Here is a 24,016-nt window from a genome sequence, read left to right on the forward strand (position 1 = left end):
AATCCCGTCGGAAGAGGTCGCGGCAAATCGGCTAAAGAGTATTTGTATGGTTTGGTGACTCATTTATAAGGCAAAGGCGATTCCGCACGTCATCCGAAAGCCATTCTTTTTTGCTATAAGTTACTGCAGCTACATATCCATGTCCCGCTGGTCGCCTGCTCTCTGGGCCATAACCATCCTTTTCGCAATCATCGCCATTCAAGCTTTCCACGCTAGAATCGTTAACTACACCTCTAAGGGTGTCCAGTCAGCCATCAAGAACAACGCATTCCGAGAACAATCATTCAGTACCATGACTGCAGCTAATACTTCCAAGGTTGGGGATGTTTACTTTCTCTCTCATGGAGTAAGTGCAATTCGACTGACCGTGGAAACTCCAAAAACTAAGCAAAGTAATATAGGGCCCACCAACTATTGAGCAATATGACTCTGCGCCATATGAAGGTTGGAAGAAATTTGGGAAAATGTTGGAAGCCAACCCACCCAAGGGTATTGTCGTTGTTTCAGCTCACTGGGAGAATCAAGATGCCTTCCGTCCAGGAGTCATCGGTAGGTGCAAGCAGATTGACTCTCAATGGATCTTGTCGTTGACTTGTATAACAGTCAATAACAACTCCTCCAATCCGTTGATTTATGATTTCTACGGTTTTCCAAAACATCTTTACGAACTTAAATTTAGATCAAGGGCCGAACCTGAATTACAGAACAAGGTTATAGAGGCTTTGACGCGGGGTGGAATCACTGTCAACAGGGCCGATAGGGGTTTGGATCATGGTGTCTGGGGTGAGCTGTTGCATGTCCGTTAGATTTCATCATACTGATGTGTAATGGGTAGTTCCCTTCAGAGCTGCCCTTGGAGATGGAACCGATTTACCTTTAGTGCAGGTCTCCTTGCCCGCCTCTTCTGATCCAAGAGAGTCTGTCAAGGTCGGTAAGGCGCTTGCCAGTCTTCGACAAGAGGGTTATGCAATTATTGGCACTGGCCAAGTTGTTCACAACCTCCGCGATCTTTGTAGGTAGTTATATACATGGTTTGGCGGGCCACACTCATGTCCTCCGTAGTTACTGGTGGCGGCTTGCCCTACACTTCTACTTTCCTGAATGCTGTCAGCATTGCCGTATCTGAGCCGGACCCCGTTGCTTCGACCCTCAAACTAACAGCACACCCTCTTTACCGAAGGGCCCATCCCACAGATGAGCATTTCTTTCCTCTTTTGGTGGCGTCTGGAGCTGTCCAACCTGGAGAAAAGGTTGAGGAGATCTACAAAGGAGTTGTGGATATTGGTGGTAGGAATGTGAAGAATGACGGATTGGGTTGGGGTATGTGGCGGTGGACTGCCGCTTAAGGCCACGACTCAGTTGCACATCAGCGGTATGGCTAGTATTATAGCGTCTCTGCATTATCATTGGTCTAGAAACTCATTATGGGAGATTATTTCAAACCTTCCGGGTCATACTTAAATTGGGGATAACCAGGCGACCACCTATTGTTTTCTGCCCACTTCCTTCTCTCATCCTTATCCTCCGGGATATCCTTTGCCCTTGCTACGCCCTCCTCCATCGCCTGCTCCAGCACTGCCAAAGCCACTTCGAAATTAACCTTTTGAGCGTCACCAAAGTCAGGAAGCAAGGACTTGTTGGCATCCTTTTTGACCAAGGCGGGAGCGAGCTGGCCCAGACGTTGAGCACCGGCTACTATCATCTTGTCTGTCATCTTTGATGACTTAGAGAGAATGGTTCCGAGACCCAATCCAGGGTAGATCAGAGCCTGATAGTCGTGTTAACATTTAACCTTTGAAGAATAAACGCGAACTCACATTGTTGCATTCGGCCACGATGTACTTCTCATCAGAATCTGGAATATTCACTGGGTCGAAGGGAGATCCAGTCGACATCAGGGCCTTACCCTTACTCCATTCACTGACGTCCTTCGGTCTAAAAAGGATGTCAGCTTACATATGCACCTCGTGAGGATAAGGCGACTGACTGAGCTTCACAAAGTCTGGTGGGATTACTGAGCGGGAAGATGATAGGCCTATCCACATGTTTAGACATTTCTTTAACCTATAGCCTGTTAGTCTCAAGGACTGAGAAAGATAATTTAATACACGTACTACCTCTTCAGTGAAGGCTCCAGCTTGCGTACTGGTCCCAATCAATACAGTGGGCTTGACCTTCTTTACCACCTCCTTCAAGCCGGTCTCGCCCTCCCCCCAATCACTTTCATTTCGGATGAATTCATCTTCAATCTCACTCCTGATCTTATCCTTTCCAAGTGATTTCTTTATAAGCCCATGCTTGTCAATTAACCAGAACTGCTTGGCTGCTTCGGAAGGAGAGGCGGAAGAGTCGAGAGCGATGGCATCTCGAAGCTGCCTAGCAATACCGAGACCTGCTGAACCAGACCCATAAATCACAATTCGCTGATCTTTAAGCTTCGGCTAATGTGAGCGTGCATGTGTAATGTGATATACAAGAAACCGACTTACAGAGCTCTTGGTCACACCAATAGCTGCCTGAACAGCCGCAAGCTATATCATTCCAGATTAGCATCAATACGTTTCATCATATAGGGGTAAGAATCTCACAGTTACCGCTCCTGTTCCTTGGATATCATCGTTGAACTACAAAATGTGAATTGCTGTTTCAGGCTTCTAAATTTTGTACCCACAATGGAATGCTGGTCTCTACAATGGCATATGTTAGTCAATTATCTAACTGACAATGTGATTCACTCTCGCACCTGTATTTTCTGAGGAGTCGTTCAGCATTGGTGACACCCTTCAAGATAGGAATCAGTAAGATTCATGGCTTTGAAAAGGACGCTTTATACAAAGTCTTCAAAATGCAGAAGGCATTTCGGCTGGTGCTTTTTGACAAGCCCCACAAACTTGTCTACGAACTGGTCGTAGGGATCACCTCGCAACCTTTTCTCCCTGTATCCCTGCAAAAGACAGGAAAGTGTTGTCAGTAAACGCTGTCACTGTATGCCTTTTTAAAACTTACGATGTACAGAGGATCATTCAGCAAATCCTGGTTGTTCGTGCCTACGTCAAGGGTGATAGCCAAACACTTGGCCGGACTGGGAAGGTCATAAGCACATGGTGAATGAAGGAGTATCATACGCACTCAATACCAACGATAAGACTGTAAATGACAGCTTTGGCACCTGAGATACTAATACCTCCGGATCCTTGGTCTCCGATACCTAAAATTGCTTCGCCATCCGAAACGACGATCTGTTAAATCATCAGTCATGAGCTCTTCGGTACCAAGAAGCACACTTGCCAATTCAAGCTCTCTCCCTTCGCATGCATCTAGAAAGTCCTCCTCCATATTCTTCTCCCCAGGTGGAGTAAGATACAAGCCTTCACTTCTTCTGAAAAGATGGGAATAGTCGGCAATGGCATCGGCCTCGGTGGGAGTGTAAACGACTGGGAACATCTCTACGAGATGGGCCTGGAGAAGTGCGTAGAATAGGGTCCAGTTTTGGGCTTCAAGCAGTCAGTAATGACCTTTGGTGTCTAAACAAAATTCACACCTTTCATAGACTGCAAGAAGGAGTTTTTCAACACATTCGTTTCCCTAGATTTGTACTGTTCATAGGCGCGCTTTATCTGTACTTCAAGAGAGTCCACTCTGAAAAGATGGCACATGGCAGTCAGCGAAGTTTCCCATTGCTGCAATTGCTTACGCATAAGGCAATCTCCCCCTCAAAGCAAGCTCAGATCTCTCTTCGTGGGTGAAAGCGCTACCCTTGTTGAATCTAGGATTGTTGAGGATAGCGCCGCCACGGAGAGCCACTCTGACTGTGGAGTTGCTAGATGACATGGCTAAGCTCTTCGATAAACGTGTGAGTGTAGTGGATGGCATTGGTATGTTCGGATGCGATAGGAGCTCTTTAAGTAGTAGTGTGATTTGTTGGAGTCCTCAATAACATCATCATGAGCGTATGCCTCGCTTCTCGTTCCGAACTACTCTCATACATAGCAGGGAGCTACGTACCACTGACGAATTCTGCAAAACCACAGAACAGGGTACTAAACCCGAAAGAAACCCATGACCTCATACTTTTCCAACCGTAAACTCCAGGCCGCCGTTGCCGCAGATGCCGCAAAACGCTGTCCTGCATTCGTTGTATGCAATTGGGCAATCAGTGCCGAAGGCTGGTATACAGACCTTCAGCTCCTATCATCTGGAAAGCTGAAGAAGCAAAGCAAACTATATACCATGTCTATGGAAATACCAACTAACAGCTTCCCTAATTCGATCTGGTCGCATCTATTACGTAAAGCACATCCACTCGTACACTCTCGTCACTGAGTACTGAACCTCAACTTCAAAAAGCAGTTGCCAATTTAATCATGGAGCATTGAGGGACGAGAGATGAGAGAAAATGATGGATGGAAAGCCCACACAGATTCCAGATGCCTATTTTATCTGCATTTTATTGATACGCGCTCTTTTGCTAGATGACAATCTTCCTTATCTATTTATGCGATTCCCCACGATCCACCATTTTCACCCTAGTACCTCTCACGGCTAGGTCTTGAGACGATGGACAAGATAGCATCCTTGGCCTGAAGAACGGACTCCTCATCTGTCATTCGCACGTCAGTAAATAGGCTAAGCAGTTGAGACAGATAGAGCCGAACGCACCACCAATGATCGTAATCAGATCGTCTTCCTTGCCCACTTGAATGTCGGCGCCAGTCTCGAGCCTCATCCTGGAGATGGTGGCGCCCCTGTGGTCCAACATCAGCGGATAGCGACTAGAATGTTATGTGTTGGAACTTACTTGGAGCCAATTATTCTAGGGAAAGCAGACCTGGGCAATCCAGTAAGGTAACCAACTGGTCATTGTGTCAGCAATTTAGGCCTTACAGTTCAAAATCTTCACTGTCCAAAATTTTGGACTTACCATGAGTAGCCTTCCTGGCTTTCTCTAAAGCTTGCTCCAATACCTTGACGGCCCTTTCCAAATCCTCTTCTTTGGCCCTGACAACCCATTCAGACTTCTCGTCGTCGGCGCCTTCAAAGTTCTTGACCAAAGACCACTCTCCCTGAACGTCGGGCACAGTTTCATCACCATCAAGATCGATTCTAGCGGTCTTTGCGGCGAGATCGTCGCCGCTCGTGGGCTCAGGCCTCTTGAGAGAAGGTTTGGCGGGAGCGGGCTGGGGAATGTTAAGATAACCACCGACGGCCCGAATTTGACGAATAAGGTTGGGAGTCTCGGCGATGGCGTGATAATACTTGTTGGGAATGGAGACGGGGCAAGACACAAGGTCAGGAGTAGCACGACCTTGACGGGAGTCGCTCCGCTGACCACGCTCGGAAGTGACCTTTGCGATGTTAGTAATGTTGTGTAATAGTCCGAGATAGTCCGAGTAAACTCACTTGGAGAAGCTCAGCAGCCTTCTGAGTCACTTCTTTAGTACCGATGACCTTGACAATGTCGCCTTCGCTCACGCCTTCGAGGTCATCCTGGTTCTCAATCTCACCGATTGAGCTGTACTGCCTAGAACCGGGGAAGTGAATGACAGCACCAGTCTTTCTCTGCAAGTCCTGGAGGGCCATACCACCACGGCCGATCTTGGTAGCGTGCTGAGTGGCAGGGACGACGACACCGATGACGATAGTGTCCTTAAGGACAGCAACCTGCTTCTCGAGCTCAGTCTGAATCTTCTTGACGACCTTGCTATCACCACGGAGGCGAACCTTGTCAGTAGATTCGTCGCCGTTTTTAGGGCTAGAATATCGATTAGCTTCAATTGTATGATTTTGACTCAAAACATACAAAGTGACAAGACCAGCTTGCTTGTAACCCTCGGAAGGACCACCAGCAGAAGCGATGAGATCACGAAGGTTTTGGCCTCCTTGACCAATGAGGTTTCGGTGCTAATTCCTGTGTCAATAGCACTCTGACTGTATCTCCTCACTCTACTTACGTATTTCTGCTCAATCGTCAACTCGACTGTAATCTCGTCGCCAACTTCCTTGACAACGTTCAAGACAGCCTCCTTGGCGGCAGCAATAGCCTGCTTGTCGCCTCGGACAGTGATAGTAGTCTGCTTGTCTTCACCTCCCTCCCTCTCAATGTCAATCTGAGCACCAGTGTCGTTCTTGATAGCGTTGATGGTTGCACCGCCCTTACCAACAATCTGAGCCACAGCCTTGCTTGGGACTTTGAAAGTAGCCTCCTGCCTGGACTCGGTCTCGAAAGCAGCAGCCTCAAGCAACTCGGCCTTCACAGCGGCTACGCCCTTCCTGCCGCCCCGGATGGTGACCTGGTCGGGGTTAGCACCGCTCTCCTTGTCCTTGGAGTCGCGAGGGAAAGAGAGTTTGACGCCATACTTCTCCTCCAGACGGATAGCGTACTTGCCACCGGCACCGATAAGGGCAGGCTGAATAGCTCGCTTGATGCTGAGAACCTCGGTAGTTTCATCTTCGAGCTTTTCGATTTGAGCGATGAGACGCTTCTTGGCTTCCTCGACGGGCTCTTTACGGCCGACAATCTGTTACTTACATTAGCCACGGTCTGCGTACATGGCATTAATACTTACGCTGCAGTTTACAAGAACCTTTTTGGCACCCTTCTTGGTCTCCTTTTCAGGAGCATCCTCGAAGTTAACCTTGACGCCTAATGTCTCCCTCAACTTGTTGATAGCAGCGCCTGCCTGACCGACAAGGTGAGGCACATACTTCTTCTCAACGTCAAACTTGACAGTGTAGCCGTTGACGATATCGTCGTTCTTGGCATCCTCGACGACCTGCTTTATCTGCTTGGTCACTCGGTCTACCTCGTTGCGGGGCCCACGGATAGTGACAGAGTCCTCAGAGCCAGTAGAAGGGAACTTGGTAGTAGAGGTACCCACCTTGACGGAAACGAGAGCGTCTTCGCCGATGATAGCATTGAGGACGGAACCGTTTTGTCCGATGATGTACTTGTGCCACTTCTTCTCAACCTCGAGGATTTCCGTTTTGATGTCAGCGACCTCCTTGGCTAACTCAGTGAGATCTTTGGAAGCACCCTCGAAAACCTCTTCGAGCTTCACATCCTTGTCGGCCGGCCCGGTATAGACAAGAAGGACGTTAGAGGATTCCTCGCTGGCAGGGGGAAAGACGACAGTAACGTTATGTGTCTTTTCAAACTGAGCAATTCGGGTACCCTTCTTGCCAACCAACAAAGAATGGGCAAGGTGGTCAACCTGGACAATAGAAACGGCAGAAGGAAGGATACCCTTGGCAAGGTTGGTGATCTCATCAACGACCTTACTAACCTCTTCACCATCTTCGCTGACAATCTCAATGATGACAGTACCAGTGTTTGCAACAGTGGAAGGGAAAGGAGGGAAGATCTGCACGTTGGGGTAGGCAGAAGACACGTCCTTGAGCTTGGAAGCACGGAGGTATCGCAGGATGTTGGTGGCGTGTGTAACAGGGTCAGAAGTGGTTCGTCGGAAGACAGAGACGAGGTCAAGAGGCTCGACACTAACGGCATTCGCCTTTTCAAAGACAAGAGATTGAGCAGCGACGAGTTTGGCCGGGGGACCTCGGATAACGACGCGGTCTGAAGGGTCGTCAACAGGAGGAAGCTCGACTACGCATCCAGTTTGAGCAAGGATATCCTCGGCGGCAGAGCCAATAAGGAATCGGTGCTGCCTCTTGGGGATAGAGACCTTTTTGAGGTTGAAAGACTGGACGAGAGAGTCGTAAGACTTGGTGATCTCATCGATGACGGCCTTAACGTTCTCCCTGTCACCCTTGACCTTGATAGGAGCTTCTCCATCAACGACCACTTTTTCACCCTCGGCGTCAGCCTGTGCTTGCCTCTCAAGAGCCTTCCAGACGGCAGGGATAGGGACCTTGACGGTAACCTTACCCTCACCGGGACCTTGCTCGAGCTCAGAGACCTGGGTAGAAATGATAGTATAGAAAGCCGAAGGGATGGTCTTGATAGAAGTCGAAGTCTGAGACATCTTGTGGGAGATGAGAGAGAGAATACGGTCCTTGGCGTCGGTACAACCAGTAGCAGGGCCGGAGATAGTGATAGACACCTGAGGCTCCCCGTCTTCGTCATCAGAGCCAGCATCAGAACCATTGTCCTTGGGAGTGTAGGAAGGAAGAGTTTCTCGACGGGGCACATCGACCTTGGCGCCGGTAGCATCGGTGATACCCTTGAGAGTAGCACCCTTAGGACCAATAATAGTACCGAGAGTAGTGATGGGAACCTCTACCTGGACGGTAACTGGCTTCCTCAAACCTCCTTCAATCATTCTCTTAGCCTGGGCGAGCTTCTTCTGGTCAGCAGCCTTCACGTGGAAAGTCTTAAGGCCCGTGCGCATCTGAGTGGAAGACTCGACGATAGCACCAGTCTGGTCCTGAACCTTTTTGACGACATCGGAGGCAGCCTTGCCTTGGACGAGCTCGTTGGCGGGGATGGAAAAGGTCTCTGCAAAGGGGTGGGAGCCAGCAGTAGGGGTGCCGGTTCTGCCAAGACCACCAGGAGCCATGGGCTTGGCTACACCAGTCTTCACGGCGGAAGACTTGCTGGCCCACATGGAGATGGCAGGCTTGACGTTGCCCTTGGAAGAGGGGGCAGACGGGGCGGCGAGGGAGGGAAAGGCATCCTCAGAGGACGTGTCGAGGGGCGCGGGCGCGGATTGGACCTTCTTGGCGACAGGAACAGGGGCATGCGCGAGGGCGGGGAAGGGATCGGGTGCGCCCTCGAGCTCCTGGTGTTGCTGGGCGGGTTAGCGCTGGCGTCCGGGGGAGACGTACCTTTTGAAGATCAGCAGCAGAGAATGCCATGGTAGTGTATTGGTAGCGTTGTAGCCGTTGACCTAGTGACCGGGGAAGAGGACCGTGCGCGGAGGGCGGAGAGGGCAGCGTGTGGGGGTAGCAAAGTGGAGAGGGAGACAGCGGAATATATAGAACACTAACGAAAGGCCGGCACCCAGCTCGCAATTCAGGACACGCGCTTCAGCCACTGCCACATCCCTTAACTGCCAACAACAGCGGCGCGTATCTGCGTCCGCTAATCTCGAGTCGCCTTCCCATGCATGCACCCCATTTCCGGCTCAGTCTCCTCGTGCATGACAGAGGTTATTACAATGCAAAAGGGGTACAAGATGCATAGCCAGATGCTACAGCCCAAGAGGAGGAATATAAATAGCCAGCCACGATTACTGGACAGCTAGCCACACGACACTCTAAGATTACAACGCTCTACTTGGGTCGGCGTTCAACAGCCTGCTGCCTGATACGCTTGTCATAGGATGTGCGATCGTTCCTATTTGCGATTTGGTCAGCGCGAGACGAGGACGATCGGGTAAGAAAACGGAATGGTCCATTACTCACTTGAACATGTGATACGCCTCCACCTGAGCAGGATCATTTACATTAGCATGTTCAAGCAAATCTTGGATACCAAGACAGATTTGCTTGACGGTGATCGAGGGTTTCCAAGACTTTTCTTCGTCCAAAATGGAGAGACAAATTGTTCCAGAGGGATAGACGTTGGGATGAAAGAGGGGAGGATCAAACTTGCCTAAATAAACCGTTAAACCATGCCTTAACTTATATTTGCTCTCAAAGTTAACGATGCTTACACTTTGGAGGCTTTGTAGGGAATTCTAAAGCATAGCTCTGTCAGCATTAACAAGTATACAATCACAAAACGACACTCACCGTCCGGAAAGTTCATCTTGACAACGTAGATACCTCCTTCCCAGTCAGTCTACACCTTGTCAGCTTTTTTTTCGTGCATTCGATAAGCTAAAACACTCACACCAGCCTTCCCTGGTATTCCAACTTCCCAACTCATAATGTTCAAGGTTCCATCAGCCGCCTTTGTTGGTCTGGCATAGAAGCCCTATAGACGTATTAGCACGCTGGCCTACCCAGACAGCCCTTCCGGAACCTCAACGCCTAGTAAAAGCGTGGACCAGATTGAGAAGGATGTTGTCCTTGGAAAAGAATGCAAGAGCTTACAAATGGATGGTCTTTTCTCCATTGCTTCCTCTCCTCGTGAAGTCGCGCTTGGGCCAAATTGCTCTAGGAACGTCAGCCATGCCTTACCAAGGGCACCTTACCATTTTCGATTCTGTGGATAATTGGGAGGCTGTTATTGAAGGATCTAAACAGACGAAGCCAGTACTATTTTTGTTATTCTTTTTGTTGTCTACGCCACCCGATGTGTTGTGAATCGTAATTAAGATATTTAGTAGTTTTCTTTGCTTTGTTATCTTATTAATTAAAAGATCTCTTCCGGCGGATGATTAACTCGAGAAACGCGATTGATAACGAAACCATCCGCCATACGTTCGACAAACTCACCAGCAGTACCCGCACTAGGATGGGTGTGCACGCTCTTATCCCGGCAGCTATACAGAACTCGGGCCACGTGGAAGCATTCCATGATTCGGCTCCCGCTTCCCACCACCACTCTTACCCAGACACAGCGTCTGCCCTCTACCAGTCATACCCCTCCTACGCCAGCACCGTGCAGCAAGGTTCAAACCATGACAACGGCCAATCCGGCCCTAGCAGAGTTACCCTTGATAGCATGAGGACAGCATCTTCTCATAGCCTACATCCCAAGGACCCGCAGGATATAGAGCAGGGCGATTATGAAGCGGAAGAGGAATATGCCCCGATCATCACCGGTAAGTGTTTCACACATCAACGGTTTCAAATCTAACCCTACAAAGTGACTTGGAAGACAATGTCGAGGCTATACCTCCTGGTGCCTATCATAACCCTCGCATGGCTCATCCTTCTTGTTCTCCTGGTCACCTATGCCTGGCCACCAACCAAGAAAGAACGTGAAGCCGGTCAACAATATCCCCACCCCTTATTGCCCTACCCATTCATAATTGGGATCTTTGCAAGCTGTACCGTGCAAACCACGAGGGTGCCTATATTTGTTGTAGTTGAATGGTTACGTTTCTCTCCCACAGCGACTGGGTTCATGTAAGTGTCGTGTTCATCAGTCCAACAATTGTAAAGCATTGACGCTGGGGATTAGTTCCAGAATGCTCCATTGCACGCTGCATGAAGCACTCCGACTGGTAACACTCCCACTGATCGTTCCTTCTCCTACATCAGGTTTTCATTCGTCCTATTATCTCGGATTGGGATGGGGTGTAGCGGAAGTAGCCTGGGGAATCGTCCAAGGCTGGGAACAACTTTCTCTGTATCAAGAAATCATGCCTAGTTCGGATAAATTATATTTGCCGGATGAAGAGGACCATGCCGATGGTGAAGATGAACAAGAGAGGGCCAAGAGAGAGAGTATGCTGAGCGCCGTCGAAGAAAGGGACGAGGAAGAGAGTGATAGAGACATTGAGGAGGGAGAGGATGAAGAAGAGGATGAGCTGGACGAGTCTGAATTGGAGAAAAAGGTGGAAATCCTAGAAAGGATGAGAGCGAGAAGAGGTGATTGTTTCTGAAATTTTGGATGTAAATGCTAATGGTGCAATCATATAGATCTCGAGCAGGTGATCGGTGTCCCTTTCCCCGTAAGTGCTATTGCTGTAGCACTATCAAAACTTTACTAAAATAATGTAGAATATTCCCTTCCCATTCCACCTTCTTTGGAGATTGGACACTCTCCTTCTCAATCTCGGTCTCACCCTCATTCTTTCTGCTTTCTACTTCAACCCGACCCCAATCTATCGCCACTCTCACCCTTCCCCTTTTCCCGATGGTGCCGCTGTGGAAGCAGAATCTGTCCTTACAATGGAACCTGATAGAGATGCAAGCAAGTACCTCTGGCTGGCATGGGTTATTGTTGTTCTCGTTCACGTGGGTGTCAACCTGGTATGGAAGGTGGTCGGTCGATTGGGTATCGGTGCAGTTACTTGGGGGGTGAGTGTCTTTATTTCCCTTATACTAAATTTTGAATAACCTGATGACGTCTTCTAAAGGCGTTGATTATTGCCCTCGGAAGTGTGTTTGCTGGACTGGGCTGTTGGGGAGGTTTAGTGTAAAATATGGACATTCAGCCTAAGTAGAAATCTTTTAGTTTGTATACGATGTAATGGGTTTCATGTATGCATCATCTTGGTCGGTCTTTCACTAACTGTATTCTATAAGATCGTATACAATATTTTCAAAGATCCTGAGGAAAAAACTGTATTGCCTCTACGTTTTGCTCGATTTGATTTTTTCTCCCATCTTGCCGTATTGCGGTGGTTTACCCCATACGCAGTTCTTATTTAGACGCCAACACCTGGTACAAGCTGGCTGAGTTTCATCGCACTAAAGCTCATCTAAATTCAGTTCCCGTCAATTGTATACAATATGTGGAAAGACTCACCTTGACTCTTCTCCTGCGGCACTCTTCACAAGCATGTCTCGCACGGTTAATGGGTGAAGCGTGGGTGAGATGGGTGTTGCTAAACCTCGGCTTCGTAGTTGAGTCAGAGTTGAAGCAAGACGAGGCTTTTGAAGTCCTTCGTCTATTCTGTATGTGTTTCTTGACTTGCTTCCGATAAGGAATCTTGCTGTTTGACACACGAGCGGACGATCGGCCACGGCCGCGAGATACAGGTACATATTCATCTTCATCCCCATCCTCACTATCCTCATCTTCTGTAGTGGGTTCGTAGACGTCAATGCCACTTGCCGGGTCGCTATCGGTATCAGATTCCAGAGTCATGTTGATGTCTATCGGCGAGTCCATTCCCGAGCTGACATTGTCATCTTCACCTTCGGCATCTGCATCGTCACCATAGCTTTCAGCTTCCTGTCGAGGTTTGCTTTTGTCAATCCTGCCTGTTTTGCTACTGAATTCAATGATATGAATATTTCTCTGTCCATCCCTTACGGCCGATGATCGACACCTTTTCTTTCGTCCGGTATCTACACCATTCGAATCCTTCCCATCATCCGAGTCACCCGAAACATCCGAGTCATTCGAGTTGTCTGAGTTACCAGAATCGGTCGAAATACTGTCTGTTCCTTTTTGCCCACCTTTGCTCTTCCCTTCTGTCTCTACGGATCTGAGTCTATAAGAGCATTCAAATTCCTCATTTTCCTCTGTTAAAGTTAGAATCCAATCTTTTACCTCTATCAAAGCATCCGAGTTTCCATGCTTGAGCCCTTCGGCAACTTCACTGGCGGTCTTGAGTCTGAAAAGTTGAATGGGTTGTGTTGAGCTTGAAGGCACACGAATGCAGCCAGACCATCCATGGTCTGGATTGAATGTGTACAATGTCCCCTGCTTGGGTGCTGAGTTTCCTTCTTCCTCGTCACCATTGTTCTCTATGTGAAGTCCTTCCATTCTGGCGTGGTAGTCCATTTCTCGCACGACCGAAGGCTGCCATTTGACGCAAGCGATGATTTCGTCCAGTTTGAACGTCACCAGCGTGATGTTATACATTACAGCATCCAGAATCTCTGACAACAATCTGGCCATATTGGGTTGCTGGTGAAGGAATTGGAGGTGATAGAATGCAAACTCAGTCGAAGTGATTATGCGGCCGAAGCAGGGGTGAAAAGAGGTGAACATAAGGAGTACAATATCTTTGGCGAGCCTGCAGTATTCTTTACCAAACGCAGAAGTGTATTGTCCGCTGCTGCTATTGATCACTGTCAACAAGATACAATTTTCGGTCAATGATGGGGCCTGATAACGTTTCCCATCTGATGACACAGTGATAGGTACAACATTGACTTCTAGAGGGATACGCGGTTCATTGTAGATTCCGGTTTGTGGAGAAGAGGGAGGAAGAATGGTGCGGAGGGCTTGTTCTGAAGGTGGACGGGGTACCAATGTGGAAGACATGGCGGACTATCTATGGAAGAGTCTAGTCAGCATTTGAGAATGCATCGCATAGATCATACCTAGAAGTTGGATTGAAATGTGTGAGTGATTAATATTGATGAATGGAAATAATCATGCAGAACTTTGTCCTCTATACTTCTTCCACGTTGATGACTGGGTTGTATATAAAGGAGATGCAATGATTTGGCGGATATAACTTGAGAGACGACATCACCTTCTTCCTTGTTTTTGGAGAAGATCGGATAAGAGAGCGGGGCGGGGCAGAAATTGCCGAACAGCTAGCGGTAAGAGTCAGGTCGGATACTTGCACCGATAATTTGCCATCTGATGTGGTCAGTCAACGTTACAATGCGTCTTGACTGGACGCCAACAGCAGGAAGGATGTTAGTAATCCGGCATTTGGGTATATCCGCCTGAAAGACTCTGCAAAACATTATTGAGTGCCGTAGGGCTGCCTCTTTCGACACTTATTAACATATGCCAATGCGATGTGAGATTTGGAGTCGTTGACGATGATGGCACACGATAATGATATTACAAATACAGTCGCTATACAGCACTGTTATGATTCTTTTTTGTTCTTTCTTGGGAGAAAAGGCGGATAAAGACTCGTCACAATTTAAGCACAAAAAAGGCAGCCACCAGCTGTGTTGTTTCTTTTCCTGAAACAATCAACAGGCAGCATCGTCATCCATCATCTATTTCCGACTTTCTGTTTGCCACGCCGCACGCCCCGCCCATCAAAATAAAGCATCCCCCCCATGGCCTCATCTGGCTTTCAGCGTTCGCTGAAATACTTTCTATTGTTCCAGATTCTCGCACCCTTTACACGCAAGAACAGTGCTGTACTTCTTCCTCAAGATCTCCTTGCCCTTGTTAATTACCATGCACCACACATGCTCCTTTTTTTTTTCTCGAACAGCAAATTTGGGGTCCGAGACAATTCAATGCCCCATCACTCGGGATCCGGGATTTTCGGGTAGTTCATGTTGAGTGATGACAGGAAAAATCTGCAAATACACGCGAACGAAGCTGGATCATTCTGGATTCTGGTTTTGGCCCTCGGAGCTTCGTCGGGTACTGTGGGGCCCTTCAATGGCCTGCAATTGCATTTGATCGATAGCGTTTTCTCTTCATTTTCATCTTCGACGTACGCTGGAGCCCTGCAAGAAGGCTTGAAACTGTCTCCTGCTTCATGGGAGTTTGCTATTCAACTGTGAGTCTGAGACTCCACTTCCAGGGTCCCATTGGCACGCCTCATACTTTCTCACTACGGCCTATGTGGGGCTAAACTGCGGTTCACCCTGCGGCATGTGTTGAATGGGCATGATTCGTCGCATCAGGCTGCAGATCCACGTCATCTGCGACATCTCTTCACAATTCAGCCGTTACTAAATACCGCCCATGACTGTCACGCCCCTTACAACTGACTTATTTGCCATCCTTTAGCATTGCTCTGCCGATTGCTGTTGTGATAACAACTGCTGTGGGCCTTGTTGTGACTTTTGTTGTGACCGAAGAAGCTATAGGCCATACGTCAGGGAACCTCGTGGTGAGTATCTATCAGCCTTTATCTTTAACAGAGCCCTGCTTCTTGACCCCAAGTTATCTGGGGTTTTTGAGCATTACGTAGAGCAAGGAATACGGTAAATTGACCTATCAGGATTCGACCGGTAGTACCGGTAACAGAAGGTCTACAATTCGGTCTACATTTTGTTTCAGAACTTTCTGTATGGGAGATGATCCGTACAATTTTTCCGTATCGTCTTTGTGCCTTTAATGGCAAAAACCCTTGTATCAACCTGCAACAAAAAATGCTTATTCTCCTGTGACTGTAGCCCCTCCCCCTCTTGTTGTTCCCGTGCATCCCTCTGCCCATTCTGTTATCCACCAGCCAGCACCCATACCACCTCCTCTCATAGTGTATTCACCATCTACAAAAATATCAAACGCTCAAACGCCTCGAGTATACCAACCTTCTGTCCTGATTCCAGAACCCTTTGTCTATCCTCACCATATTGCGTAGGAACATTATCCTGAACCGGCCTTACCTGGTCAGCTATCTACAAGAGATAGAAAAGAAAAACAGAGATAAACAAGACCATCCTAGCAGGAGGTACTCCAGTGACAAAACCCAGCACAAGAGCCGATAAAATAGACCTCAGAAAGGATTTGACACCAAAACCTCACATTTACCGACGAGAGTTTTTACCTGACCTCGCCACTCTGTTCTGGACAGTAGACCAATCGTAGGTCACATCACCTAGAAAAGTCCGGAGATCCGACCACCTGACAATTTGCTTCGAACATCCAACATTACAACTCCAATTTCAAGAAAAAATCGATCACCAACCCTCTACATCTCAGCCGCCTAGGCGAACAGCACGCTTTCCATACGTCTAGGGTTCATTCCAGCTATCGCCGCTGAGAGTATCTGTAACGTATTTTATCGATGTCTCCCCTTTTTATACACGCCCCTTGCCAAATCACGAATCACGGCAGGAATTCAAGCTTGTCTTCAACCAAGGGTCATGCTCGCACCCCTTCAACTGATCATTTTATGTTTCCTGATCGCGCAAACACTGCCGCCGGACGTCGTAGGCGAGAGTCTCTTGATTTTATAAGTCCAGAAAGGATGCTGGTACAACAGTCGTCGATGCACGTCCATCAGCATCTTGAAAGCCGCCAGGAAAGGCATAATCGCACGCGCAAGCTTTCCTCCACGGAAACTGTATATCCTTCGACTGACGCCGCTAATAAAGTTCTTCAATCGCAGAAAGCGGCCAATCCGAATCATCGTAGGGCGCCAACGCCGCATACATCTCGACGCAGTCATTCACATGAGCGAATCCAAAAAATGTCGTCCGATCGATCTATCCGCTCAAGAGTTTCCTTCGATTCCACCAGGTCGCGAGGAAGTCAAAGGACAATCCGTTCAGACTTGGGATACGAGTCTGATGATGGCTATTCTACTGGCATCAATGATCCAAGTTTCGGGATCACTAACGGAGTTGGCCCAACGGGAGAACCTGTTGAGATGATAGGGCTGGGTAGAAAAAAGCCTAAGCATCGAGTTTTTCAGGCAAACATGTTAAAACCGGCCCTGCGCAGTCCCACTAAACTCGCTAGTCGGCGTACTGTGGACGAAACGAACTCGGGAGCATCGTGGAGTGAAAGATCAGACAAACCTTCACCTTCGCGACCGATGTCTTATGTCGGGCCAGTCATGGGCTCTTTCAGCAGCCTGAGAGATGGTATACGAAGTAACACTGGAACACGGTCATGCTATCCCTCCCACGAGGTATACCCGAGAAATTACCGGTCTGAGACGGGATCTGACCTGCCCACGAAGGCACATAAACCTAGAGCTTCAGCCCATGCAAGAAGTTCTTCTCAACCTACCTGTCACGACGCTATGCAGAAGTGATACCCGAAACCGCCACCTCTCTCTGCCGCCGAACCAAAGTACCTCCACCTCCGACGACCGCGGCCGATCGTCTAAATTCTCTTTGGTTTCTCAACACCTCTCCTCGTCCTCCGGTCTCCCTCCAGTCATCTCGCTACCTTCCCGTCTCCCTCGAGCTATCCATACATGCTCTGGTCAGCATGCTCACCACCTCCTCGGGCCCGTCCGGTACATGAGTCAGCAGTATGAGAAAGATGAGTAAGCAAGGAAAACTAGGAAAAGTATATAAACCGTAGTTTATAGTTTCCATAGTTTTCCCCAGAAAATCAATACTGTTGTCTTCTCTTACCTTGTCCCAGTCCCGTTGCCTCTTTCCACCTTCCAGACCTTCCAACGTCTAAAAGTCGCATCGGTCAGCCATTAGTCCGGCTCCTGTTCCCTTTCAGGCCTCGGCTATTCTGTCCTCGTCCTTCCTTCTCGCCACCCTCTTCGATTGAGCGTCGGGCTTTTACGCTGACCGGCGTGACGTCCCTGACACTACCGGTCTTAGGCTGCGCTCACTCTTTTCCAATATTTCCTTGTCTGATCAGTCCTTCTTTACTTCCACACCACTTTCTTCTCGCCATTCATTAATCACACCCGCCGACGATCTCCTTGACTATCTTCGACTAGCCAAGGTACCCTTATGGGATCGATGGCCGGGACGAGAGGCGAAAAGTGGTTTTTGGGCGATGGGTACAAGAAAAGGTCAGGAGGAAATGAGTTGGGAGTGGCATAGACGCTTAGAAGAAACAGACCGGGCTCGAAATAGTCGAGCCTTGGTTAATTGGAAACAGAAGACAGGGTGGCAGAGAGATATAATCGATTGTTAGTCCATGTTATACTCATCATCCGTCAAACCATCTAATCTCAAACCAGTTCAAGCAGAAAATGTGCCTGCCTACCCTATAGACATAGCGAATAGATGGGGCGCGCAGTGAGTCAACTTTCATTTCATAAGATGACGGATCTTTGCTAATACCAGCTCAACTTTGTAGGATTTTCGCTCTTTCAGCAGATGGTTATGATACCCTGGAATTTTTTGACCCAACGGTGCATGAATCGGAAGACAATGGGTTATTAAGTTGGTTGACGGGTACTGTAAGTTTGTTGTACACAAGACGAAGTCAAGACTCATACGCACTTTCGCAGCTTCTCAAAACGGCCGTGTCCACCTTACACATGCTTCGATACTCTTCGCAGACCTTTACGTTTCATCTCATCCCTTCACCGCGCCCTCCGCCTTTGCCACCCATACCGACATCGCGGTCGAAGGACTTCCTTTGGGATGGCTTTGGCTCAATGGTGCTCGTCAACAAAAATGAAGACACGGATCGATCGATGTCGATCGAAATCAGGCCACCTAGCGTCCTGGATTCCAGTACGATCAAGGAATTTGCAAAGACGCGAGGAGGGGAGGGATGGTGGCCTTATGATAAAGAAACCTGGATTGGGGATGTAGGACAAGCAAATATCCTACAGGCGCAGGTGAGTCGCGCATTCTCTTTGAAAAGAAAATATCGATAACGCAGAATAGGTTTACGATAGCTGTGTGCAGAACCAGGTGTATTTCTTTGCTGTCACCAATTTAAGATATTGGGTTTTTGGTCAATTGGTCAGTTTGCCATGTACATACGGTCTTGTTCCAGCAAAAGTGTTGGCTGACCACTGATTAGGATGCCAATTATACCTCGTGCGCTGTTGGGCCTTTAATTGACAGAAAAAGCAGGGAACCTTCCTTGATGCAATGCCTGACAGCATGGGTCATTCGTTCTGTAGATGAAGTTAGTGTTTTGTATCCCTCTAATACGAAAAGCTGAAGTAAGTCTAGCGTCCCAGAGCTCACCATAGCCAACATCGTCCTACCACTCCCACCACTCCACACCCTTCACATACCCCTCATATTTCTCAGTCTCTTCGCCCAATGGACACGCAAGCACCTCCTTATGCTGAAGGATCGCGCCGTCGTAAGAAACGTCACCAATCTCTCCCCATCAACAACATCTATGATGATTTCAGCCCTGGCAATCCGTCAAATTATTTTATTGGATCAATGCAGCAAGGAATGAATATGATGCCAGACTATTACCATCTATCTCCTGGTCTTGGACACATGGCCAATACGCCTTACCCCCAACCAAGCTCCGCGCCGTCAATGACTCACAGTACGGGATGGGGGCAGAGGCCCTTTTTACCAAATGTTGGGGGGCAAATACCCTATAACAGTGGGTTAAGTTGGTACGGTAGCGGCATGCCCTCTTGGCCAGGTATGGGTTGAGAGAATACTGAGGGACCTGTACCTGAACAGAGTTAGTTTACTTGACTGCCAGAGAGGCACCATTGGTTCTGCTTTGACAATTTCATGAATGGCAATTACAATCGTAAGACCTGAGATGGAAAGGTAAATCAATGTTTGATATATGGTACATGCAGCACTGCGACAGATGAATGATGATATGATGATTAGAAACCCTTGGGGTTTTCGCGTAACGTCAACTGCAGAGATGCTAGTTAGGATCTAATTGCCATAGACACAACGAGACTTACTCGTGTCCACTTTGGCACTTTATGTTGACTCTTTCTGTAACCGGGATCACGTTTTGAGAACGTTGTATACTTGTCTGAAGAGACGTTAGCTCATGTAGCTGCATTGTACACTCTCTTCTTTGCCCGTACACGGCCTGAGTACACCTTGCCGACCGCAGTCGAGGACACTTCAACTTACCTCTTGGGTTCATTTCCGCCTCAGTTGGTAAGGCCAAAGCCTTCACCAGGCTGCGTGTCGTCACTCCGCTTTCAGCCACCATGGAGATAACATCGTCGACCCTCTTCAGGCGCTTGCGCTGATTAGCTTTCCGGGTCGGAGAAAGACGCCAGGGATTTTTCCTATCGAAAAGATCAGCTTAATGACATTCTCCCTGGGAACGCGTACCAGAGAAGACCTCCGGAAACAAAGGATGTAGGTCTGAATGCTCCGAGCATTGTGTTTCCTATCTGTGTGGAGTGGCCGGTGGAAAGGGATTTTAAGGAAACTCTGATAAAAACTCGTGAAGAGCAATAACCGACATACGTACGACGGAGCGAGGAGTTCTGTCAGACGCATCGGGGGAAACGGAATCAAATTGAAAATAGAGATTTTTTTGGAAACCCAACAAGGACTGTCAATAATCGGTTGTGTCCCGATCTACGTAGGTACACTCCGGGCCTCAGTGGGCATTCCTCATGTATGTGACTACAACGAAGAAAATCTTGTAACTTGCATATGCTAGTCGTTGCCACGAATAGCCACACTTATGTGCTCCGTTTTCGCCGACATTTCCTTGATGAAACACCACAAGCGCGGCTGACTTCAGTTTCAGGCTAGGCGCCAGTCTTCGCATTCTTCTTCTGGCTATTCGTTGCCGTTGTTCATCATTTATATCATTCTACCCCTTCTACATCTGCTCTCCCTTTTCACTCCTCTCCATCTTTCTTTGCTGCCATCTTCTCTCTTTTCATTTATTTTCCTTCCTCCTTCATCGTCTCTTTGCGCAGTCATTTCCCACTCCTCTATTTTACCTCTGCTCTTTGCAGCCTCGCAGCATTTTACAAACGTCTTCGTTCAACGCGTGGCAGCCGCGTCCCTTCCTTCCTCTCACTCTTCCAATCGTCTCAGCTCTTTAGGCTACCGATTGACCAGTATGGGTCGTGACGGCAATTTTTCTGACTCCAGTGGAACCGAGGACGGGGATTCACAGGCACAGACAAGACAACAAAGTCACGCCAATAGCCAATCCCTCGCGGGTGGCAAATCCTTGGAGGCCCGTGCGCATCGATCAACATCATCTATCTCCGGAATCACTGTTATCCCTGAGGACGCTTTTGGAACTGAAAACAAGCATGCACAATCGCTCTTTCCCCGGAGTGATTTCCGCCCCAAAGCATCTGACGATACCTTCATTGCTGGAGAAGATAGCAACTCATCTCGCCCGTCTCGATGCCCTCTAGCCGACATCTCTGCGACAGCCAATAGGACGCCTACGTCCGCCGGTATCGTTAGCGAATTTTCAACCCCTGCCGAGTTAAGCTTCGGTCCTCAAAGCTTACCATTTATGCTCAGGAAGAGAGAGTTGGTAAACGAAGGCACTCCATCCAAACCAACATCCACGGCGACAGTCACAGATCTATCCAAGGACCCTATTGAACCTTCAACTAGTACACAGTTTTCTGGCCGGCAACAACTGGTTTTGGATCATTACAGTGAATCACATGAGATACAGAGGTCATCTGTCAATTACGGTACACACTTACACCAGTCTTCTGTTGATCACGGTAATAAACCACTTTCCGAGAAAAAGTTCACGTCATGGCGGCGAGATCAAATCAAGAAGGCTAAGCGACCAGAGCTCATTCTCTCATCGACACCTAAGCCGATCCCGACTCTCTATGGGCCGCTTTCCTTACCATATGCGAGAAATCCAAGGTGAGAAATCTTGCGACAAAACTTTGACTCAGCCTCTATATTGATATTTCGTCTAGCGGTGTTGATGCTACAGTTGCTGATGACTCGGCATACGTTTCTCCTGTTTTTGGTCTTCGCCCCGCCTCAGGCGGGGTATCGAGTATGGTAGGAACTGAGTCGGTGCGCTCAATCTCGTCGGCAACGCAATCGTCAGATGTACAATCCTTTCGATCTGCATCCGGATCAAGCGTACTATACAGCACTGGCAAAAGATTTCAAGGCACGAAATTGATAAGTGAGGGCAACAACAGCATTGATGAGACATGTAAGGCGGGTCCTCTAGTCGTGAGGGACACGTATCAGAATATTGGTATTAAGACAGAGAAATCAATCTTGGCTCTAGGTTCAAAGCTAGCGCATGACGTAGGTCGTCATGATTCACCATCCATTCACAGTTCAATGACTTGTCAATTAGTCGATTTCTTGCAAGTTTGACTCAACGCCTCCAAATTCCTCCTCAGAGACAGCCGAGACCACACAGGAGGCCAGCGATGCTTACAATAGAAGTGTTATTTTCCCTAATCCTCAGGGTAAAAAGCGGGTTGTTTCTGACACGGAGCTTCTTGAACCTAAGCTTGGAACATCAGTCATAGGCCCCTCAAAATCCCATGCCAATCTTCGCCAGCTAGTCTCCTTATCTCCTATTCCCGGGTCGCCGGCGGACTATCAACGCAAGTCAGAAATCATAGCTATTCGCAACGCCTGTAAGGCTCGTGTCAGATCGGCTTCTATGTCACGCGTCGGATCCACTCCTACTCAATCGGAAGAGGACTATACTTCTTCCTATACTACCCCAATCCGAATTCCTGCCTTTCTCCCCGTCTTTTTCAACCCATCATCGATGACCTACGAAATAAACGTTTCTCCAGATAAGGCAATTGCTCAAGCACCAGTCCCTGGTCACCAGACAGTATATGTGAAGCCTGACTCTTCCCAATTTAGTAAGGCAGATGTCAGTGACAACTGGCGTCACAAGTCTCGATCTCAAGTTTTTAGGTCAAGACAGTCTCATCAACCCTCGAGGGCTCTAGCTCAAACCCCATCTATTCATCCCTTGCACATCAATGCTGCTCGTCATGCGGGGCAAATAATGACAATCGACAAATTGTTCGAGAAATTTTCACCTCAGGTTAGTGACATTTTTATCACTGAAACGTTCGTTGCTCATTTGAAATTTCACAGGCGGAGAAAACTCCAGTATTATTCAAGTCACCCGTGATCGAGGAAGTATCATCCTCAGACTCAACATCTCTTGCGGGATCAGATCTTTCTCCGATGCCCAGCAAGGTTATCCAGCATCCTGACGGCAAAATCCACGCTGACAAGGTCAACTCCGGGGCATCTGACGCCCTCAAGGCCGCAAATACGCCGTTAAAACCTCACTCAGATGATGTCCACGTTGCGCCGCCTGCCTCTTACTTGTTAAAAGGCACTCCCGGTGCTGGTCGGCTGCTTAAAAAATCCAGACAGAGTGGAAGAAAATAGTGTGCAACTTATTATTGCCACATAGGTTGGTATTAGCTTATATCTCAGTTTCATTTCTGTGTTTTATACAAGGACAAAGTTAACAGTTTTCGCCCCGGAGTTCAAGCCTAAAATTAATTAGCTTTGTTCGTAGCACGAGATACCTCTTCCACCCTTCTACTGTACATAAATTTCGATGATCAGTAATGATTGAATTGATACACACAACTCGCACAAAAAATACTTGGATGGAAGAAGAGTCGCTTCTGTCTCAAATGTGCAGAAAAACAAGAAGATCCGCATTTAAGTGAACAAAAGCGATATAACAAGAGATAAATATCGGTTGTGGCAAACACAGCAACATGTATGGATCATGCAGTTGATTATATAATAATGTCCTTATGCATTAATGTATTTTTCTATAGTTCCTCGGAACGTGAGTTCAAGACAATACTTTATATGGACTATTTGACACAGTGATTGAAATGTCTCCTTTAAGCATAACTCTTTGTCTGTGGCATAAGCAGACATAGAGGAATAAACAAGGCTAGAATATCTTGTATTACGTTCTTTTTTGGCTTACTTTTTGACCCCCCTGACCGTGTAAGTGCGACACAGAGGGGCTTCGAAAGAGCCAGGCGCAACAGGGAGGGAGAATGGAGATAAGGAGATAAGGAAAAAGCACGAGGAACTTAACCATATGATTCGAAAGTAGGAAGCAACTCAAAATCATGCATGTAATTTCTGTATATCTAAGCTCTTAATTAGTTTGCGAGTCGGTATTCAAGGTAGGACGTTTACTCACTGATTA

At 48.0% G+C, this 24,016-nt stretch overlaps 10 protein-coding genes and 1 non-coding gene; 5 read left to right on the forward strand and 6 right to left on the reverse strand.

The window, feature by feature from the left end:
* The first annotated feature begins 77 nt into the window (after window positions 1-77).
* CNAG_04325 (extradiol ring-cleavage dioxygenase) lies at window positions 78-1,748 on the forward strand. XM_012196344.1 has 5 exons: window positions 78-346; window positions 402-549; window positions 604-783; window positions 836-1,012; window positions 1,063-1,748. The coding sequence occupies exons 1-5, from the start codon at window positions 140-142 to the stop codon at window positions 1,344-1,346; spliced, it is 996 nt and encodes a 331-aa protein (XP_012051734.1). The 5' UTR covers window positions 78-139; the 3' UTR covers window positions 1,347-1,748.
* CNAG_04326 (malate dehydrogenase (oxaloacetate-decarboxylating)) lies at window positions 1,207-4,250 on the reverse strand. XM_012196104.1 has 14 exons: window positions 3,695-4,250; window positions 3,542-3,639; window positions 3,289-3,494; window positions 3,130-3,239; window positions 3,007-3,082; window positions 2,834-2,944; window positions 2,744-2,781; window positions 2,672-2,687; window positions 2,589-2,624; window positions 2,490-2,531; window positions 2,115-2,435; window positions 1,988-2,064; window positions 1,818-1,935; window positions 1,207-1,768 (listed from the first exon to the last, which is right to left on the reverse strand). Exons 1-14 carry the CDS (start codon window positions 3,871-3,873, stop codon window positions 1,433-1,435), a joined length of 1,764 nt encoding a protein of 587 aa, XP_012051494.1. The 5' UTR covers window positions 3,874-4,250; the 3' UTR covers window positions 1,207-1,432.
* A 17-nt stretch (window positions 4,251-4,267) lies between these two features.
* Window positions 4,268-8,935, reverse strand: CNAG_04327 (hypothetical protein). XM_012196345.1 has 9 exons: window positions 8,785-8,935; window positions 6,567-8,747; window positions 5,952-6,518; window positions 5,801-5,901; window positions 5,401-5,752; window positions 4,922-5,345; window positions 4,799-4,853; window positions 4,660-4,745; window positions 4,268-4,600 (listed from the first exon to the last, which is right to left on the reverse strand). Exons 1-9 carry the CDS (start codon window positions 8,812-8,814, stop codon window positions 4,527-4,529), a joined length of 3,870 nt encoding a protein of 1,289 aa, XP_012051735.1. The 5' UTR covers window positions 8,815-8,935; the 3' UTR covers window positions 4,268-4,526.
* Window positions 8,936-9,118: 183 nt separating this feature from the next.
* CNAG_04328 (ubiquitin-conjugating enzyme E2 I) lies at window positions 9,119-10,263 on the reverse strand. XM_012196346.1 has 7 exons: window positions 10,098-10,263; window positions 9,997-10,059; window positions 9,794-9,877; window positions 9,694-9,742; window positions 9,615-9,638; window positions 9,364-9,553; window positions 9,119-9,295 (listed from the first exon to the last, which is right to left on the reverse strand). The coding sequence occupies exons 1-7, from the start codon at window positions 10,098-10,100 to the stop codon at window positions 9,232-9,234; spliced, it is 477 nt and encodes a 158-aa protein (XP_012051736.1). The 5' UTR covers window positions 10,101-10,263; the 3' UTR covers window positions 9,119-9,231.
* A 27-nt stretch (window positions 10,264-10,290) lies between these two features.
* CNAG_04329 (hypothetical protein) lies at window positions 10,291-12,083 on the forward strand. XM_012196347.1 has 6 exons: window positions 10,291-10,670; window positions 10,716-10,977; window positions 11,033-11,442; window positions 11,494-11,525; window positions 11,575-11,874; window positions 11,934-12,083. Exons 1-6 carry the CDS (start codon window positions 10,361-10,363, stop codon window positions 11,994-11,996), a joined length of 1,377 nt encoding a protein of 458 aa, XP_012051737.1. The 5' UTR covers window positions 10,291-10,360; the 3' UTR covers window positions 11,997-12,083.
* Window positions 12,046-14,094, reverse strand: CNAG_04330 (hypothetical protein). XM_012196105.1 has 3 exons: window positions 13,855-14,094; window positions 12,326-13,805; window positions 12,046-12,267 (listed from the first exon to the last, which is right to left on the reverse strand). The coding sequence occupies exons 2-3, from the start codon at window positions 13,793-13,795 to the stop codon at window positions 12,151-12,153; spliced, it is 1,587 nt and encodes a 528-aa protein (XP_012051495.1). The 5' UTR covers window positions 13,796-13,805; window positions 13,855-14,094; the 3' UTR covers window positions 12,046-12,150.
* A 281-nt stretch (window positions 14,095-14,375) lies between these two features.
* CNAG_12843 lies at window positions 14,376-17,417 on the forward strand. XR_001046122.1 has 1 exon: window positions 14,376-17,417. It is a non-coding gene; the product is annotated as a hypothetical RNA (non-coding RNA).
* A 213-nt stretch (window positions 17,418-17,630) lies between these two features.
* On the forward strand, window positions 17,631-20,006 carry CNAG_04331 (hypothetical protein). XM_012196106.1 has 7 exons: window positions 17,631-18,068; window positions 18,120-18,177; window positions 18,239-18,341; window positions 18,393-18,728; window positions 18,778-18,855; window positions 18,917-19,024; window positions 19,072-20,006. Exons 1-7 carry the CDS (start codon window positions 17,933-17,935, stop codon window positions 19,516-19,518), a joined length of 1,266 nt encoding a protein of 421 aa, XP_012051496.1. The 5' UTR covers window positions 17,631-17,932; the 3' UTR covers window positions 19,519-20,006.
* On the reverse strand, window positions 17,753-20,443 carry CNAG_04332 (large subunit ribosomal protein L31). XM_012196348.1 has 7 exons: window positions 20,173-20,443; window positions 19,966-20,126; window positions 19,788-19,861; window positions 19,087-19,736; window positions 18,907-19,013; window positions 18,385-18,817; window positions 17,753-18,272 (listed from the first exon to the last, which is right to left on the reverse strand). The coding sequence occupies exons 1-4, from the start codon at window positions 20,220-20,222 to the stop codon at window positions 19,704-19,706; spliced, it is 318 nt and encodes a 105-aa protein (XP_012051738.1). The 5' UTR covers window positions 20,223-20,443; the 3' UTR covers window positions 17,753-18,272; window positions 18,385-18,817; window positions 18,907-19,013; window positions 19,087-19,703.
* Window positions 20,444-20,526: 83 nt separating this feature from the next.
* On the forward strand, window positions 20,527-23,582 carry CNAG_04333 (hypothetical protein). Its single transcript, XM_012196107.1, has 4 exons — window positions 20,527-21,702; window positions 21,759-22,104; window positions 22,157-22,870; window positions 22,924-23,582. The coding sequence occupies exons 1-4, from the start codon at window positions 20,921-20,923 to the stop codon at window positions 23,224-23,226; spliced, it is 2,145 nt and encodes a 714-aa protein (XP_012051497.1). The 5' UTR covers window positions 20,527-20,920; the 3' UTR covers window positions 23,227-23,582.
* Window positions 23,574-24,016, reverse strand: part of CNAG_04334 (hypothetical protein) — a 1,392-nt gene continuing 949 nt past the window's right edge. The window contains exons 1-2 of the mRNA XM_012196349.1: window positions 24,011-24,016; window positions 23,574-23,957 (exon numbers count right to left, since the gene is read on the reverse strand). The exon at window positions 24,011-24,016 is cut by the window's right edge and continues 949 nt beyond it. Of these exons, the coding sequence (XP_012051739.1) occupies window positions 24,014-24,016 (3 nt within the window). The 3' untranslated portion in view covers window positions 23,574-23,957; window positions 24,011-24,013.

This window comes from Cryptococcus neoformans, chromosome 9 (assembly GCF_000149245.1).
Source record: "Cryptococcus neoformans var. grubii H99 chromosome 9, complete sequence".
NCBI classification, from domain to species: Eukaryota; Fungi; Basidiomycota; class Tremellomycetes; order Tremellales; family Cryptococcaceae; genus Cryptococcus; species Cryptococcus neoformans.